The 13764-nt window shown below is 37.1% G+C and overlaps 1 protein-coding gene and 1 non-coding gene across 2 annotated transcripts; both read left to right on the forward strand.

The window, feature by feature from the left end:
* Positions 1-2815: 2815 nt before the first annotated feature.
* On the forward strand, positions 2816-2922 carry LOC133672211 (small nucleolar RNA R71). Its single transcript, XR_009834802.1, has one exon. It is a non-coding gene; the product is annotated as a small nucleolar RNA R71 (small nucleolar RNA).
* Positions 2923-7913: 4991 nt separating this feature from the next.
* On the forward strand, positions 7914-11439 carry LOC133670552 (probable LRR receptor-like serine/threonine-protein kinase At3g47570). The gene is made up of 2 exons (XM_062091064.1): positions 7914-10731; positions 10849-11439. The coding sequence occupies exons 1-2, from the start codon at positions 8064-8066 to the stop codon at positions 11211-11213; spliced, it is 3033 nt and encodes a 1010-aa protein (XP_061947048.1). The 5' UTR covers positions 7914-8063; the 3' UTR covers positions 11214-11439.
* The last annotated feature ends 2325 nt before the right edge of the window (positions 11440-13764 follow it).

Consider the following 13764-nt stretch of genomic DNA (forward strand, 5'->3'; position numbering starts at 1 on the left):
CAAAGAAAAGATAAAGCTCAAAAGGGGCTCACTAAGGTTAATATGCTTTAGGTTGACTTTTTGGCTCAAGTGGTTAAAATTCCTAATGCCTTTATCATCTTCATGTATATATGTAATATGAATGTAATCTCAACAAGATATGAAGCAAGTTCTAGCGATACATATCATTGAAAGAAGGCACAATCAAAGAATATAATGTTGAAGGCTCAAAAGCTTACATTGGTATAACACTATAAAGTCAACATGGCATATTCTCAAAGTCAATCCCTAAACCAATTAAACCTTAAAACTTGCAAGCACACTCCTTCACTTGATTTATATCTTCATCTATCTCAACTAATTCTCATACATAATACTCATATTCTCAAAAACCAATGGGAGTTCAAAAGATCAAACATATTTTTTTTTTTGAAAAATAACAAAGAAAACCAAAATTAGAAAACCAACATTCTCCCAATACCCCCACACTTAAAACACAACATTGTCCTCAATGTTGAAATAAAAGAAAAGGAATATTGGAGAATGACAAAAATAAAGTAAAATGCAAAAAATAAAAGATAAAGGAAAAGAAAGCAAATCTGTTTTTTTTCTTTTTGTGTTGGGTTGCCTCCTAGTAAGCGTTTTTGTTTTATGTCATTGGCTCGACATGTTGCTTGCTCATTCTTCATAGATTGGTTCAGCTAACTCCGTAGAAGCGGTGAATTCTGCCATCCAACCTTCATAGAAAGGTTTCAAGCGATGCCCACTGACCTTGAGTACTTTGTTGGTTTCTAAACTTGTAATTTCAATTGTAATCATTCGGTCATGGAGACTCTTAGTCTTTTCTTTGTAAATCCTTGCATTCTCATAAGTATCATTTTGTATTTCTTCCAACGTAATTCCAATCTTTTTAGGCACCAAAAGGATAGGCGCCACCCATTCACTGTCTGTGATGAGGTAAATGACTCCTGCATCATGGAGGACAATTTGGAAAGCTTGCAAATCCAATGCCGAGTCATGCACGTTTCGGGGAACATATACATGCCTCTCAATCTTTTCTATCTTGGTAAAATCATAGTCATCGCTCAAAGCTACGCTTAATCCATTCTCACAGTCAAAATCAAAAACTTGTTGCACACACTTATCAACTTGGTCATAGCATGTGATAGAATAAACATTGCTATAAGGATATTTCATTACATCATGAAAATTAAATTCAATCTTTTCATCTCCTACTTCCATAGACAAAGTATCCTTACCACAATCAATCTTTGTATTGGCAGTTTTCAAGAATGGTCTCCCAAACAATATAGGAGTGTTGTTTGATGAATCACAAGAATCATGTTCCATAACAAGAATATAAAAGTCGCATGGAATGACCAAACTATCAATCTTGACTAGGACATCTTCTATCACACCAAGTGGGTAAACAAAACTACGATCCGCAAGTTGTATTACAATGCTTGTTTTATTCAAAGGCTCAAGACTAAGAGAATCATAAACATGTTTGGGCATAACACTAATGGATGCACCTAAATCGCACAAGGTCGTTTTGAAACTAGCATTACCAATAACACATGGGATAGTAAACGCACCTGAGTTTTTTTTGCTTCAAAGGCATATTCTTTTGAACAACAGCAGATACAACTTCACCCATACTTACCATTTCATTACCTTTCAGTTTGAAAGCTCTCTTGGTGGTACACAAATCCTTCAAGAATTTGGCATACTTAGGAATTTGCTTGATAACATCAAGCAAAGGAATGTTGAGTTCTACTTTCTTGAAAATCTCTAAAATCTCTTTTTCTTTGCCCTCTTTATTTGACCTATAAGAACTCACAGGAAAGGGTGGAATTGTTTTAAAACTGGAATTCATTGAGTGAGGAGTTACCTTTAGAGTGTTGGTCGATGTTTCAGTTTGTAGAGGAGGAGGATGTTCGTTCTTTGTACTTAATTCGATTTCTATCTCTTCTTCTTCCTCCATCTCAATTTGTTTTGACCTTTTCTCTTCAAGTTTTTCCCACTTCGTAGCATGATCACACTAACATTCTCTATTGGATTCAATGCTTAAGAGGGCAACTTTCCATTTATTTGTGCTTCCAATTTCCCCACACTTGAAGCTACTTGCCCCATTTGCTTCTCCAAGTTATGAATACTTGACCTTGTTTCCTGTTGACAAGACATGACATTTTGTTGCAAGGTCACAGTGTTAGAAGCCAAAGTTTTCATCATCTCACGAAGATCATCATTGGATGATGACCCCATAACATTGGAGTTTGTGAATGGAGGGGGCTGTCTTGCTTGATAATTCTGTTGGGATTGAAATCCATGGGGATGGAATTGTCGACCTTGATTGCCTTGTTGAGGCTGGTTCCCATATCGTAGGTTGGGATGATCTCTCCATCTAGGATTGTATGTGTGGGAAAAAGGATCATACTTACGCTGAGGTTGTCCATTGAATGCTCCATCAACTGCATTACCCTGTTCAATGTAATCTTCTTGCATTGTTGGGCACATATCTGAAGCATGTCCTTGTAAGGAGCATATGCTACAAACTTTCACCTGCTGTACATTGCCACAAGCCAAAGAACGCACAAGAGAAGTAAGATCATTAACTTTATTCTCAAGGTTAGAAATACTTACCTCATATACTTGTTTATTTTCGAAGTCTCCACGAGTGCCAAACTGTTTCGAGTTGGCTGCCATGTTTGAGATCAATTGGCGTGCAGCCTCAGGTGTCTTATCTACCAATGCCCCTCCACTTGCAGCATCAATGATACTACGGTCAGTAGGCATCAATCCTTCATAGAAATATTGAATGAGCAGTCGATCAGGTATTTAATGATGAGGGCATTGAATGCACAATTGCTCAAATCTTTCCCAATACTCGGAAAGTGTCTCTCCATGAGATTGTCGAATCCCACATATTTCTTTCCTTATGTTGGCAACTTGAGATGCTGGGAAATACTTCTCAAGGAAAATCTTCTTCATGGCATTCCAAGTTTCAATAGAACCTGGGAGAATAGAGAAAAACCATGCCTTTGCTGCCCCTTTTAAAGAGAAAGGGAAAGCTTTCAACTTAACTTGTTCTTCGTCAACTCCATTCGGTTTCATGCCACCACAAACCATATGGAACTCCTTGAGATGAGTATGAGGATCTTCACCTGCAAGACCATTGAATGTTGGTAGTAAATGATAAAACCAAATTTGAGCTCGAAGTTTACATTATTGTCGATGTTTATGCACAATGGCTGATTTTCCACGTTAGGAGCAGCAAGCTCCTTCAATGTTTGTTGTCGTGCAACATCCATGGTGTTGAGGCGAGCTTCCTTTCGTAACCTACGTAAATTTTTTTCTATTTCGAGATCCAACTGCACTTGACTTTGATTAGTAGAGCGGGTTACTGGCATAAATCATCAAGAAAACTCAAAAGAAACCAACCACACAAGATATCGAAAACAATGCAAATTGTACTAAAATCCTACGCTAGAAAACTAAAACTGCCTAAAAACCCTAGAAAAAAGCGGAATTTGGCCTTGATAGGGTGGGGCTAGTGAATAATCACTAGTCCTGTTCAGAACATCGTTTCCCTTTAGGAAAAAAAAGGCCGATACCTAATTCCACCAAAAACTCTGTTTTTAACAGTACCGCTGCCGCAAGTGAACAGTATTGTCGCCAGCAAAAATTCTATCTCTTTTTTTTTTGAATCACAGCAAATAAAAATAACAGTACAAGCACAAGAATCAACTAAAATTACTTCCCTGGCAACGGCGCCAAAATTTGTTGCGATGTCGCGGTCGCACAAATTAATTACCCTAACTTCAAATACAACACACAAGATAGTATAGAGCAAGCAAGGGGTCGATCCCACGAGGAAGATTCAAGTTAGATTTTTATGCTAGATGATATTCAATTTGGGGGGGGGGGGGTTGGATGTTATCTAGGCTAAAGCAAAAGAAAACAGAAAACTATCAAATGAAATTTAATAAAATCAGAAAATTATCAAGAGAACAAACCTTGGTCACAAGCACACATCCACCTACAGAAATCAGAACTGATCATGGAAACAAAACATCAATTTATATTCTGAATATTTATCTCTTCTTAGCATTGGTTAGTTAACGGATCCGCCGTATAACTAACCCTAACCATCAAACAACCACAGTGTCCGCACTAGTAATTTAATTCAGTGGTAGCCTTAAGAACTAGATAAGTTGATTAATCAAGAAAACATAACTGTCCGCAGTCTATGTTTGATTTGATTGAATGTTCTCCCTAAGATTAATAACGTAGATCCGCCACAATTATTAAACTCAGTTGCTTCACAAGTTCATATACCACAACTCCGGTTTTGATATCAAACTTAGCAATAGATTGTCTACAATAATAACTTAGAGTCCGCTCTAGCAATTAAAATAAACAATCATAGGAAAAATAAGCATAGGAGAACAAACATATTCATCATATAAACTGAAAAGAAAAGGTAAAATAAATCTCACAGTTCTTGAAATCCGAAGGTTTCCATGTCCTTACAACCAAGAAAAAGTGTTTAGCCTTGCATGTTTGTTGAACAACTAATCAAAAAGAAGCAAGAATGCATAATTTAGGGTTTCTTAGAGGAAATGGGCGTTTTTCTCTTCTTGGCTGGCTGCCCCCCTTCTCTTCTCTCATTCTTTTTATATCCTAGGAAACCCTAGGTCTCTATTTTACAAAATAGTCCTTCATTAAGTAGACTGTTTACATTTAAGTACTTCAATAACTATTTTCCTAAAAAAGGAGAAATAGCCTTGCATGAAATCTTCAAGCTTTGACTTAGAGGAGCTAAATTGCTGAAATAAAAACTTGGATATCGGTTTAGATGCTTCGGAACGTAATTTGGACTCATTTCTTCACGAAGCCTATTTGCTGGTAGAATTCAGATGTCATCTTTGAAAAATCATATCTCCCTCATATGACATCGATTTTGGCTGAAATTTGAAGCGTTTATAGAACTTTGATTCATGAATCCAAAAAAATTGAGTTTGCATCAATTAGACTTCTGTAGCTCCGGATATTCAAGTTGGAATGGCCGAAGGTCAATATGACATCCATGCTCTTCCTTATTTTATTTTCTTGCCTTAGATGTCTATAAAGGTATGGATGTTACCTTTTTAATGCCACTAGAATCACTTCATTTAAACCTCTAGAGCTCACGCTCTGCACAAAACATCGATTGAAGGTCAAATCTGCTAATTATCTCCAATTTACTCCTTTTTGCATCTTTCATCCAAAATTGCCTTCAAAACATAAAACAAAGAATATCAAGGCATTATATATATAAAACATAGGCAAAACACTAGTTAAATGTGGGTGAAACTATTGAATAATATGGTTGCATCAAGAAGACTGCAAGAGGGGTGTTGGGCGTGGGCAGCAGAGGTGTATTGACGACAGTAGACCTCATGGATGAAAGGGACGTTTTGTGAAGGAATTCATGTGTTAAAAGATGACTATGAACATCAGCATACGAGAGAGGCTCTGCTTTGGTCGCAAGACTTGTTACGAAGTCCTTAAACTCTCATTGAAGACCACGAAACCGAAACATTTATAGGTTGAAATCCTCTGGCAATATCGGTCGACCAACAACGACTAATTCATCAAATAAAGCCTTAACATTTTGCATAAACTGAGTTACCGACTCATTACCTTGTCGGATATTTTGAAGGGAGCTATGAAGTTGCATAATACACGAATTGGATGTGGAAGCTAGAGCTTGCTCAAGTTTGCGTCAAACAGAACTTGAAGTTTGGCAGTCAACAACAAGATGGAGAACTTTCATGGATAACGAAGAAAGCAGAGCACTTAGAATTAGTTGGTCTTGTTGTTTACAACGAAGAAAGAACTGATTTACTTGAAGAGAGGTACCATCAACAGCAAGAACATGTGGGCTGGGACAAGAGTTTGAACCATCAACAAATCCGAAAACTCCTTGGACTAGGAGATACAACTTCATCTGCATTCGCCAATATAGATAATTGGTGTTTGTTAGCTTAAGAGAGATGACTTGGTGAGTGTGGGAGAGGGAGACAATGTTGGCGGCAGAATTCTGCAGTAACAACAGTAGAAGAAGGTTGTAGCAGAGGAGAATTGGTTGGGTTAAAGTGGGCATGGCCACCATCTGTAGGCTGTGGCCACGGTAGAACAGAGGCATTGGAGGAGGCATGGGCTGTGGTAGAAGAGGAAGTCGACACTGCCGATGCTGCAGAGAAGGAGGTAGCTTGTGGCTGGGATGAGAAGTCCATAACAAAGAAAAGAGAAAGTGTTTTAATTTGTTTAGGGCTCTGATACCAAGTTGAGAATAATAGAATGGCTTAGGTTGTGCCTTGGCCAACCTTTTCTATTTATATATATGTGGCAGAACACGGTAGTAACTGTAGGGATTAGAACATTGGAATAATCCTAAATTAATTTCCTATTCAGATATATACATTCTATAATACTAACTTTCTTACTTGGCAAAATCTTTCACAAATATTATTCACTACCATAGGGTTTATGATCGTGTTGATGGCACTCTTACTACTTCTCAATTCATTACTAGAACTTCTAGACAACCTACTGTCAATCCATATTTTGCTATTTGGCAGCAAGTTAATCATGTTGTTGTTTCTTGGATAAATACTGTCATCAAAGATTCTTAAGCATCTCATCTTCCCTGGAATTTCTCTCTATGCCCGTGATACTTGGGTTGCTATTGAAAAACTATTTCTTGACAACGTGACATCAAGATATATGCACTTGAAATCTAATTTCAACAAATTAGCCTCTAAGGGCACACACTCAATAAGTGATTATTTTCAATATGTGAAGTCTATCATTGATTCTCTTGAAGCAATTGAATGTTCTTTTTTTATAGGAGTACATAAGAACTCAAATTTTGCTTACCTGATGCATACTCTGATGTGGTCATTGTTATGTCTTCCTGCCTACCTCTGCCATCATATTTTGAGCTTCACTTGCTTACCCGATGCATATATGCAAGTGGTTGATGTAACATAAGTGTCGGAAATTTGATACATGAAAAGGATATTCCAAGACGAACGTCATGTAGCAATTTAAGAATAAAACTTTGAACGAGGGCCATTCTCTGACCCAACAATTCATAAAATATCTTAAAATATAATATTAGATGACATAAAAGAAAATGATTATAAATACTAAATAGAGGAGAGTGTTAGAAAAACTATTATACATCTAATAAATATAAAATATCTAAAAATTATAAAAGATTGAGTAAAAATTGACTGAATATATTTAAGAGACTGAGCGGATTTAAAATTATATAAAAACATAATAATAATAATAAAAAGTGGTAATTATATAGGTTTGATTTGTGGTTGTGGAATTTATAAATCCTTTCTCATATAATTAATTTATGAGTTGATCTTGACTTGGAAAGTGAACGATGATGGGTATACTTTAGAAACATGCGCTTATTTTACAATCCATTAAAAGATTTTTTAAAAGGAAATTAAAATTAACACACAGGTAGTGTAGTAAGTTTCCATTAAAAGTTTTTATTATCTGGATTGATCATGTACTATTGTTGTGAAGTGATGAATTCATTGGCTTAATTGATAATATTATTTTAAAATCAATAAAATGTAAAAATTAAAGAAAAACATTAAGAGTGAAACATTGTCATGTGTTGGACTTTAATTTCCACAATGAAAAAAAAATAGTCTTTAAGAGGGGAAAAAACAAACAAAAAAACAAGAAGGAACCTTCTTATCGACTTTGAAAATTGTACCCTATTCGATATCATGTCTGACGTTCGAAAACGTCTTCAAGGGGTTGTGAAAATGGAAACTCATTAACATTAATTTCTTGAACCAATTTAACCTTAGTTGACTTAAAACCAATGTGGGGATCAAATGTTGGTTGATGAATCTGAAAAAGGTTCTCACTGAGTCTGAAAGCATCTTAAGGATGTAAGGAATATTCCTTACTTTCCTATTTAATGTTTGATCCATAGAGCATCGCAGCAAGCCATTTGATCTCAACTTAAAATCTGTAAGACCCCATTGAAACTGAAGCTTCCAAGCATGAGTTCATTCATATTGTGGTTTCTTTCCTTTCAAATAATTCAACACTCTTTCTCCTTGTCATTAGCTAGAGGAGGAAGCGAGATAGACAAGCTCTCGCTACTAGCTTTCAAGGCTCAAATTTCACACCCCCCTACAAAACTAAGCTCGTGGAATGAATCCTTACACTTCTGCCAGTGGTCAGGAGTAACATGTGGACGACAGGATCAAAGAGTCATAGAGCTTGACCTCCACTCCAGCCAACTGGTGGGCAGCCTATCTCCCTCCATTGGGAACTTGAGTTTTCTTAGGCTACTAAGCTTGGAAAACAACAGTTTCACCAGTGCTATCCCCCAAGAAATAGGTCGTTTGGTTCGGCTACAGACACTGCTCCTTGCGAACAACTCGTTCAGTGGTGAAATCCCGGCTAACATTTCTCATTGCTCGAACCTCCGGAGCCTTAATTTAGAGGGAAACAATCTTGCCGGCAACCTTCCTGCCGGACTTGGATCGTTATCAAAGCTGCAGGTATTTACTTTTAGAAAGAACAATCTAGACGGCAAGATACCACTCTCTTTCGAAAATCTTTCATCTATCATTAAAATCGATGGAACAATGAATAATTTGCAAGGGGGCATTCCCAGTAGTATTGGGAAACTTAAAACATTGAACTTCTTTTCACTCGGCTCGAATAATCTGAGTGGTACAATCCCTCCCTCCCTATACAATATTTCTTCTCTCATTCATTTCTCTCTGCCTTATAACCAATTTCATGGTACACTTCCTCCGAACATTGGCCTAACTCTTCCAAATCTAGAATTTCTTGGCATTCACAACAATCGATTAAGTGGACTACTCCCAGCGACGCTCTTAAATGCTTCAAAATTTACTGAGATTTTTCTTTCAAGCAATGCATTCACCGGCAAAGTTCCCCCTTTAGCAAGCATGCCTAACTTGAGGATTCTTTCAATGGAAGAAATTGGGCTTGGAAATGGTGAGGATGATGATTTGTCCTTTCTCTACACCCTCTCAAACAGCAGCAAGTTGGAAGTTTTGGCTATAGATGGGAACAATTTTGGAGGGGTGCTGCCTGACATAATTAGCAACTTCTCAACAAAGCTCAAGAAGATGACATTCGGAAGCAATCAAATCCGAGGAAGCATTCCCGATGGCATTGGAAATCTCATAAGCTTGGATACTTTAGGTTTGGAGAGAAATCATTTGACTGGCAGCATACCAAATTCTATTGGTAAATTACAAAATTTAGTTGATTTCCTTCTTAGTGAAAACAAATTATCAGGGAGCATCCCTTCTTCTTTAGGGAACATCACCTCGTTGATGCAAATTAATTTTCATCAAAATAGTTTACAGGGAAGCATCCCTCCAAGCCTGGGAAACTGCAGGAACTTGTTGCTCTTGGGTCTCTCCCAAAACCAACTCAGTGGTCCCATACCAAAAGAGGTCCTTAGCATTTCATCCTTGTCAATGCGTTTGGGCCTGTCTGAAAATCAGCTGTCTGGTTCCCTTCCCTTTGAAGTTGGCAAGTTAAAGCATCTTGGATACATGGACATCTCCAAAAACGGGCTATCAGGGGAAATTCCCGCAAGTCTTGGCAGTTGCGAGAGTTTGGAACATTTGTCTTTGGATGGGAACTTCTTCCAAGGCCCCATTTCCGAGTCTTTGAGATCTTTGAAAGCACTTCAAGATCTTAATCTCTCTCACAACAACTTGACTGGCCAAATTCCCAAGTTTTTGGGAGATTTCAAGTTGTTGCAGAGTTTGGATCTGTCATTTAATGACCTTGAAGGTGAGGTGCCTATGCACGGTGTTTTTGAGAATACAAGTGCGGTTTCGATTGCAGGGAACAAGAATCTTTGTGGAGGAATACTTCAGTTGAATCTGCCCACTTGCAGATCCAAGTCAACAAAGCCAAAGTCTTCTACCAAGCTGACATTCATAGTCGCTATTCCTTGTGGCTTTATTGGATTAATCTTCATCGCATCTTTTTTATTTTTGTGCTGCTTGAAAAAATCGTTGAGAAAAACCAAAAACGAGTTGTCATGTGAAATGCCATTCCGAACAGTAGCTTACAAAGACCTCCTTCAAGCAACTAATGGATTCTCCTCTGGCAATTTAGTTGGTGCTGGTAGTTTTGGGTCTGTGTATAAAGGAGTACTTGCATTTGATGGAGTGATTGTTGCTGTGAAAGTATTCAACTTGCTACGCGAAGGAGCTTCCAAAAGCTTCATGAGAGAATGTGCAGCCTTGCTAAACATCAGGCACCGGAATCTTGTCAGAGTGTTATTTGCATGTGCTGGCGTTGATGTTCAAGGTAATGATTTCAAAGCTCTTGTTTATGAGTTCATGATCAATGGAAGCCTAGAAGAATGGTTGCATCCAATCCATACATTGGACCTGGAAGTGCATCAGCCAAAAAATCTTAATCTCATTCAGAGGTTAAACATTGCAATTGATGTGGCTAATGCGCTCGACTATTTGCACAACCAATGCAAAAGGCCTATTGTTCATTGTGATCTTAAGCCAAGTAATGTTCTTCTCGATGGAGATATGACTGCTCATGTTGGGGACTTTGGATTGTTAAAGTTCCTTTCTGAAGCATCCTGTCAGTCATCTTCGAGTCAGACAAGCTCTGTTGGATTAAAAGGCACCGTCGGCTATGCAGCTCCTGGTAACATACAACTCTAGAGGGATACATATTCCATTATTTACAAGTTTTCTCTAGCATTTTATCTCCAAGGTCATAAGCAACTCTGATTAATTAACCATTCAAACAAACTGACTGCAGAGTACGGCATCGGAAGCGGGGTGTCAACTTTCGGGGATGTACACAGCTATGGCATCCTACTGCTGGAGATGCTTACTGGGAAGAGACCTACAGATAGCATGTTTAAAGATGGACTAGAACTTCACAGTTATGTTAAAATAGCATTACCTGACCGTGTAGTTGATGTCGCGGACCCGAAACTTCTGACAGAAGTTGATCAGGGAAAAGGCACTGATCAAATCGTGGAGTGTTTGATTTCAATCAGCAAGATAGGAGTGTTTTGCTCAGAAAAGTTTCCTAAAGAGAGAATGGACATTAGCAATGTTGTAGCTGAACTGAATCGAACTAAGGCCAATTTTCTTGGAAGGTATAGACTGCTATCCTAGAAGGTTCTTGCCCTGTAGTGTCCAGACGACTTCAAAGTGAATGTAAGACATGAGGAATGGAGTCTAAATATTGTAACTTGCTTATTTCCATCAGCATGAGTCCTAGATAGCTACTAGCCAGAAGTGTCCCTGAAAGAGAGCACGAAACCTGTGTAAGTGCCTGTTTTTTTTCAAATAACCTGCAATGTAATTAAGTGTTATGCAAAAATTAAGCACTCTTCTTTTACATGTCGACTTTTACCTAACCTTTTTGTTTTGTTTTTGCTCTATTATGATGATTGCAGAATACGGAACGTTGCCCTGCTTTAATAGTTATCTATTAATGCAAAAATAAACTTTGTAATATTGATGCAAGATATTTTCCCCAAATTTGGATCAATCTAAGAGTTTGCTAGGAGATCGTAGAAGCCCTATTTCCTATAAGCTTAAATTTTCATAGCGAACTAAAAGCAATCAAGCAGGTCTCATGACCTGCTACGAGCCAAACCCATAAACAGGAAAAAAGCCAAACTATACAACATAACTGAACTTCCACCAGCGACAAAATTCACTAAAAGAAGGATCGTTTTGAGCTTCGAACAGCAATTTGTTCATTGTGTAGTCTCAACTGAACTGAATGCATAACCTGAGCAGGTACATCAAGCGGGAATGAACTCACATCATTGAAGATTCTGGCATTCCTTTCTCTCCCAACAAAATAAACAACTCCACTCCATGCTAGTCTCAAAATAATAGAAGGAAAGCACTTTTCTGTGCAGACTTCTCTTGGCATATTCAAATTCATCAGCCCAATCCCCCACGGACTTCTGAATTCTGCAACTGAAGAATAGAACCCCATACACTTTTTGTAAATGGACAGGCACAAAACAAGTGATTTCTATCCTCATTATCCTGATTGCATAACACAAATAGAGGATACATACTCCTCCCCATTTTTTTAATTTTTTGAAATACTTACCTATGTATTATTTCTTCTTAACATAAGTGGTATTTTCTTAAACAGTTCAATTGGGAGGTTAGACTATTTAGTAGTGCTGAATCTGGATCATGTCTCGGTTGTATAATGAAGTAGCCAAATTAATCTTCTTTTTTTTAGACTACATGGCATATGTTTCTCTTTTCTCAAGGTGGATGGATTTTATCTATGTTGTGCTGAATTAAGTCAAATGGGCTGAAAGTTATGCCGATATGAGTGGTTGGTTGACAGCAAGGTTGTCAATTCCGTTCCGTTCCGTCCGGAATGGCCGAAACATTCCATACCAATTCAAAAAACGAAACAAAACGGAACAAATTTCATCTCATTTTAAATCTCGGTCCATTCCGGATTTTTCTGCTAAATTCCGCCCGAAACGTTCCGGTTCCATTCCACATGTTCCGTTCCGCTCTTGAAAAGCCATTGAATCAAATTGAATCTTATTCAATTTAATTAATTAAACCACCAAATTATAAAAAGCTCTTTTTTATTACTATTTTCTATAACAATGATATTAATAATAACATTGAAAATTATTATTACTATTTTCATTAACAATGATATTAATTTTTTAAAATTAAATTTATCACTAATATATATGGTTTATATTTATGTTGTTTTTTTCATGTTTATACCTTGTAGGAATTTGAGCAAAATAAGGGATACTTTAGATTTCATTAGCCTTAATGACATTGACCTAACTTTATATTTAAAATATTTGTGTTAAAACATTTTACTTTCATAATATTTTGATATTTTGTTTAAGTTGAATTACTTTAAGTTAAAGATCTATTTAATCTTGACTATTTAGAAATATTTTAAATTTTAAAATTATATTTGTTTGGCATTGTGTTTGTATTGCATAATTTATAATTAATTTATCTTGAATTTAAATTATGTTTGTTGAATATATATATATATATATATGAACAGTACAACCCCGAAACGGCACGTCGAAACACTCCGAAACTGAAACATTCCGTTCCAATTGAAAAAACGAAACACCTACCGAAACGGAATTGACAACCTTGGTTGACAGTAAAGACGGAAAAACGGAGATAGTTAGGATAGTTGCTGTTTTTTTATTTTAAAATAATAAAAATTCACTTAAAAATATTTATATAAAAAAACATATTTATTTTTATCTGCATTTTTTTCTCATTCAATACTAACCAAGCCCAGCCTAGGTGTTTGTAACATCTTCAAGCAAGGGAAAAGGTACAAGAGAAGCTAGACTGCCCACTAAAGTTCTCTCTGGATTAGAAGAATGCGTGTCCTGAGACGTCTGCTTCGGAAGTACAAAGAAAAAAAAAAGATGGACAAGCACGTGTACCATGACACGTACATTAAGGGGAAGGGTAATGTCTCAAGGAACAAGAGAGTTCCAATGGAGAGTATTCACAAGTCTAGGGCTGAGAAAGCAAGAGAGAAGACATTGTCTGACAAGTTTGAGGCTAAGAGAGCGAAGAACATGGCAAGCACAAGGACCAGGAAGAGGGAAAGTTAATTCAAAGTATGTTATAAATCCATTAGGACTAGGGTGCGATTCCATTCACTCACTCTTGGCACGCATGAAAC

This window comes from Populus nigra, chromosome 13, assembly GCF_951802175.1.
Source record: "Populus nigra chromosome 13, ddPopNigr1.1, whole genome shotgun sequence".
Classification (NCBI taxonomy): domain Eukaryota; kingdom Viridiplantae; phylum Streptophyta; class Magnoliopsida; order Malpighiales; family Salicaceae; genus Populus; species Populus nigra.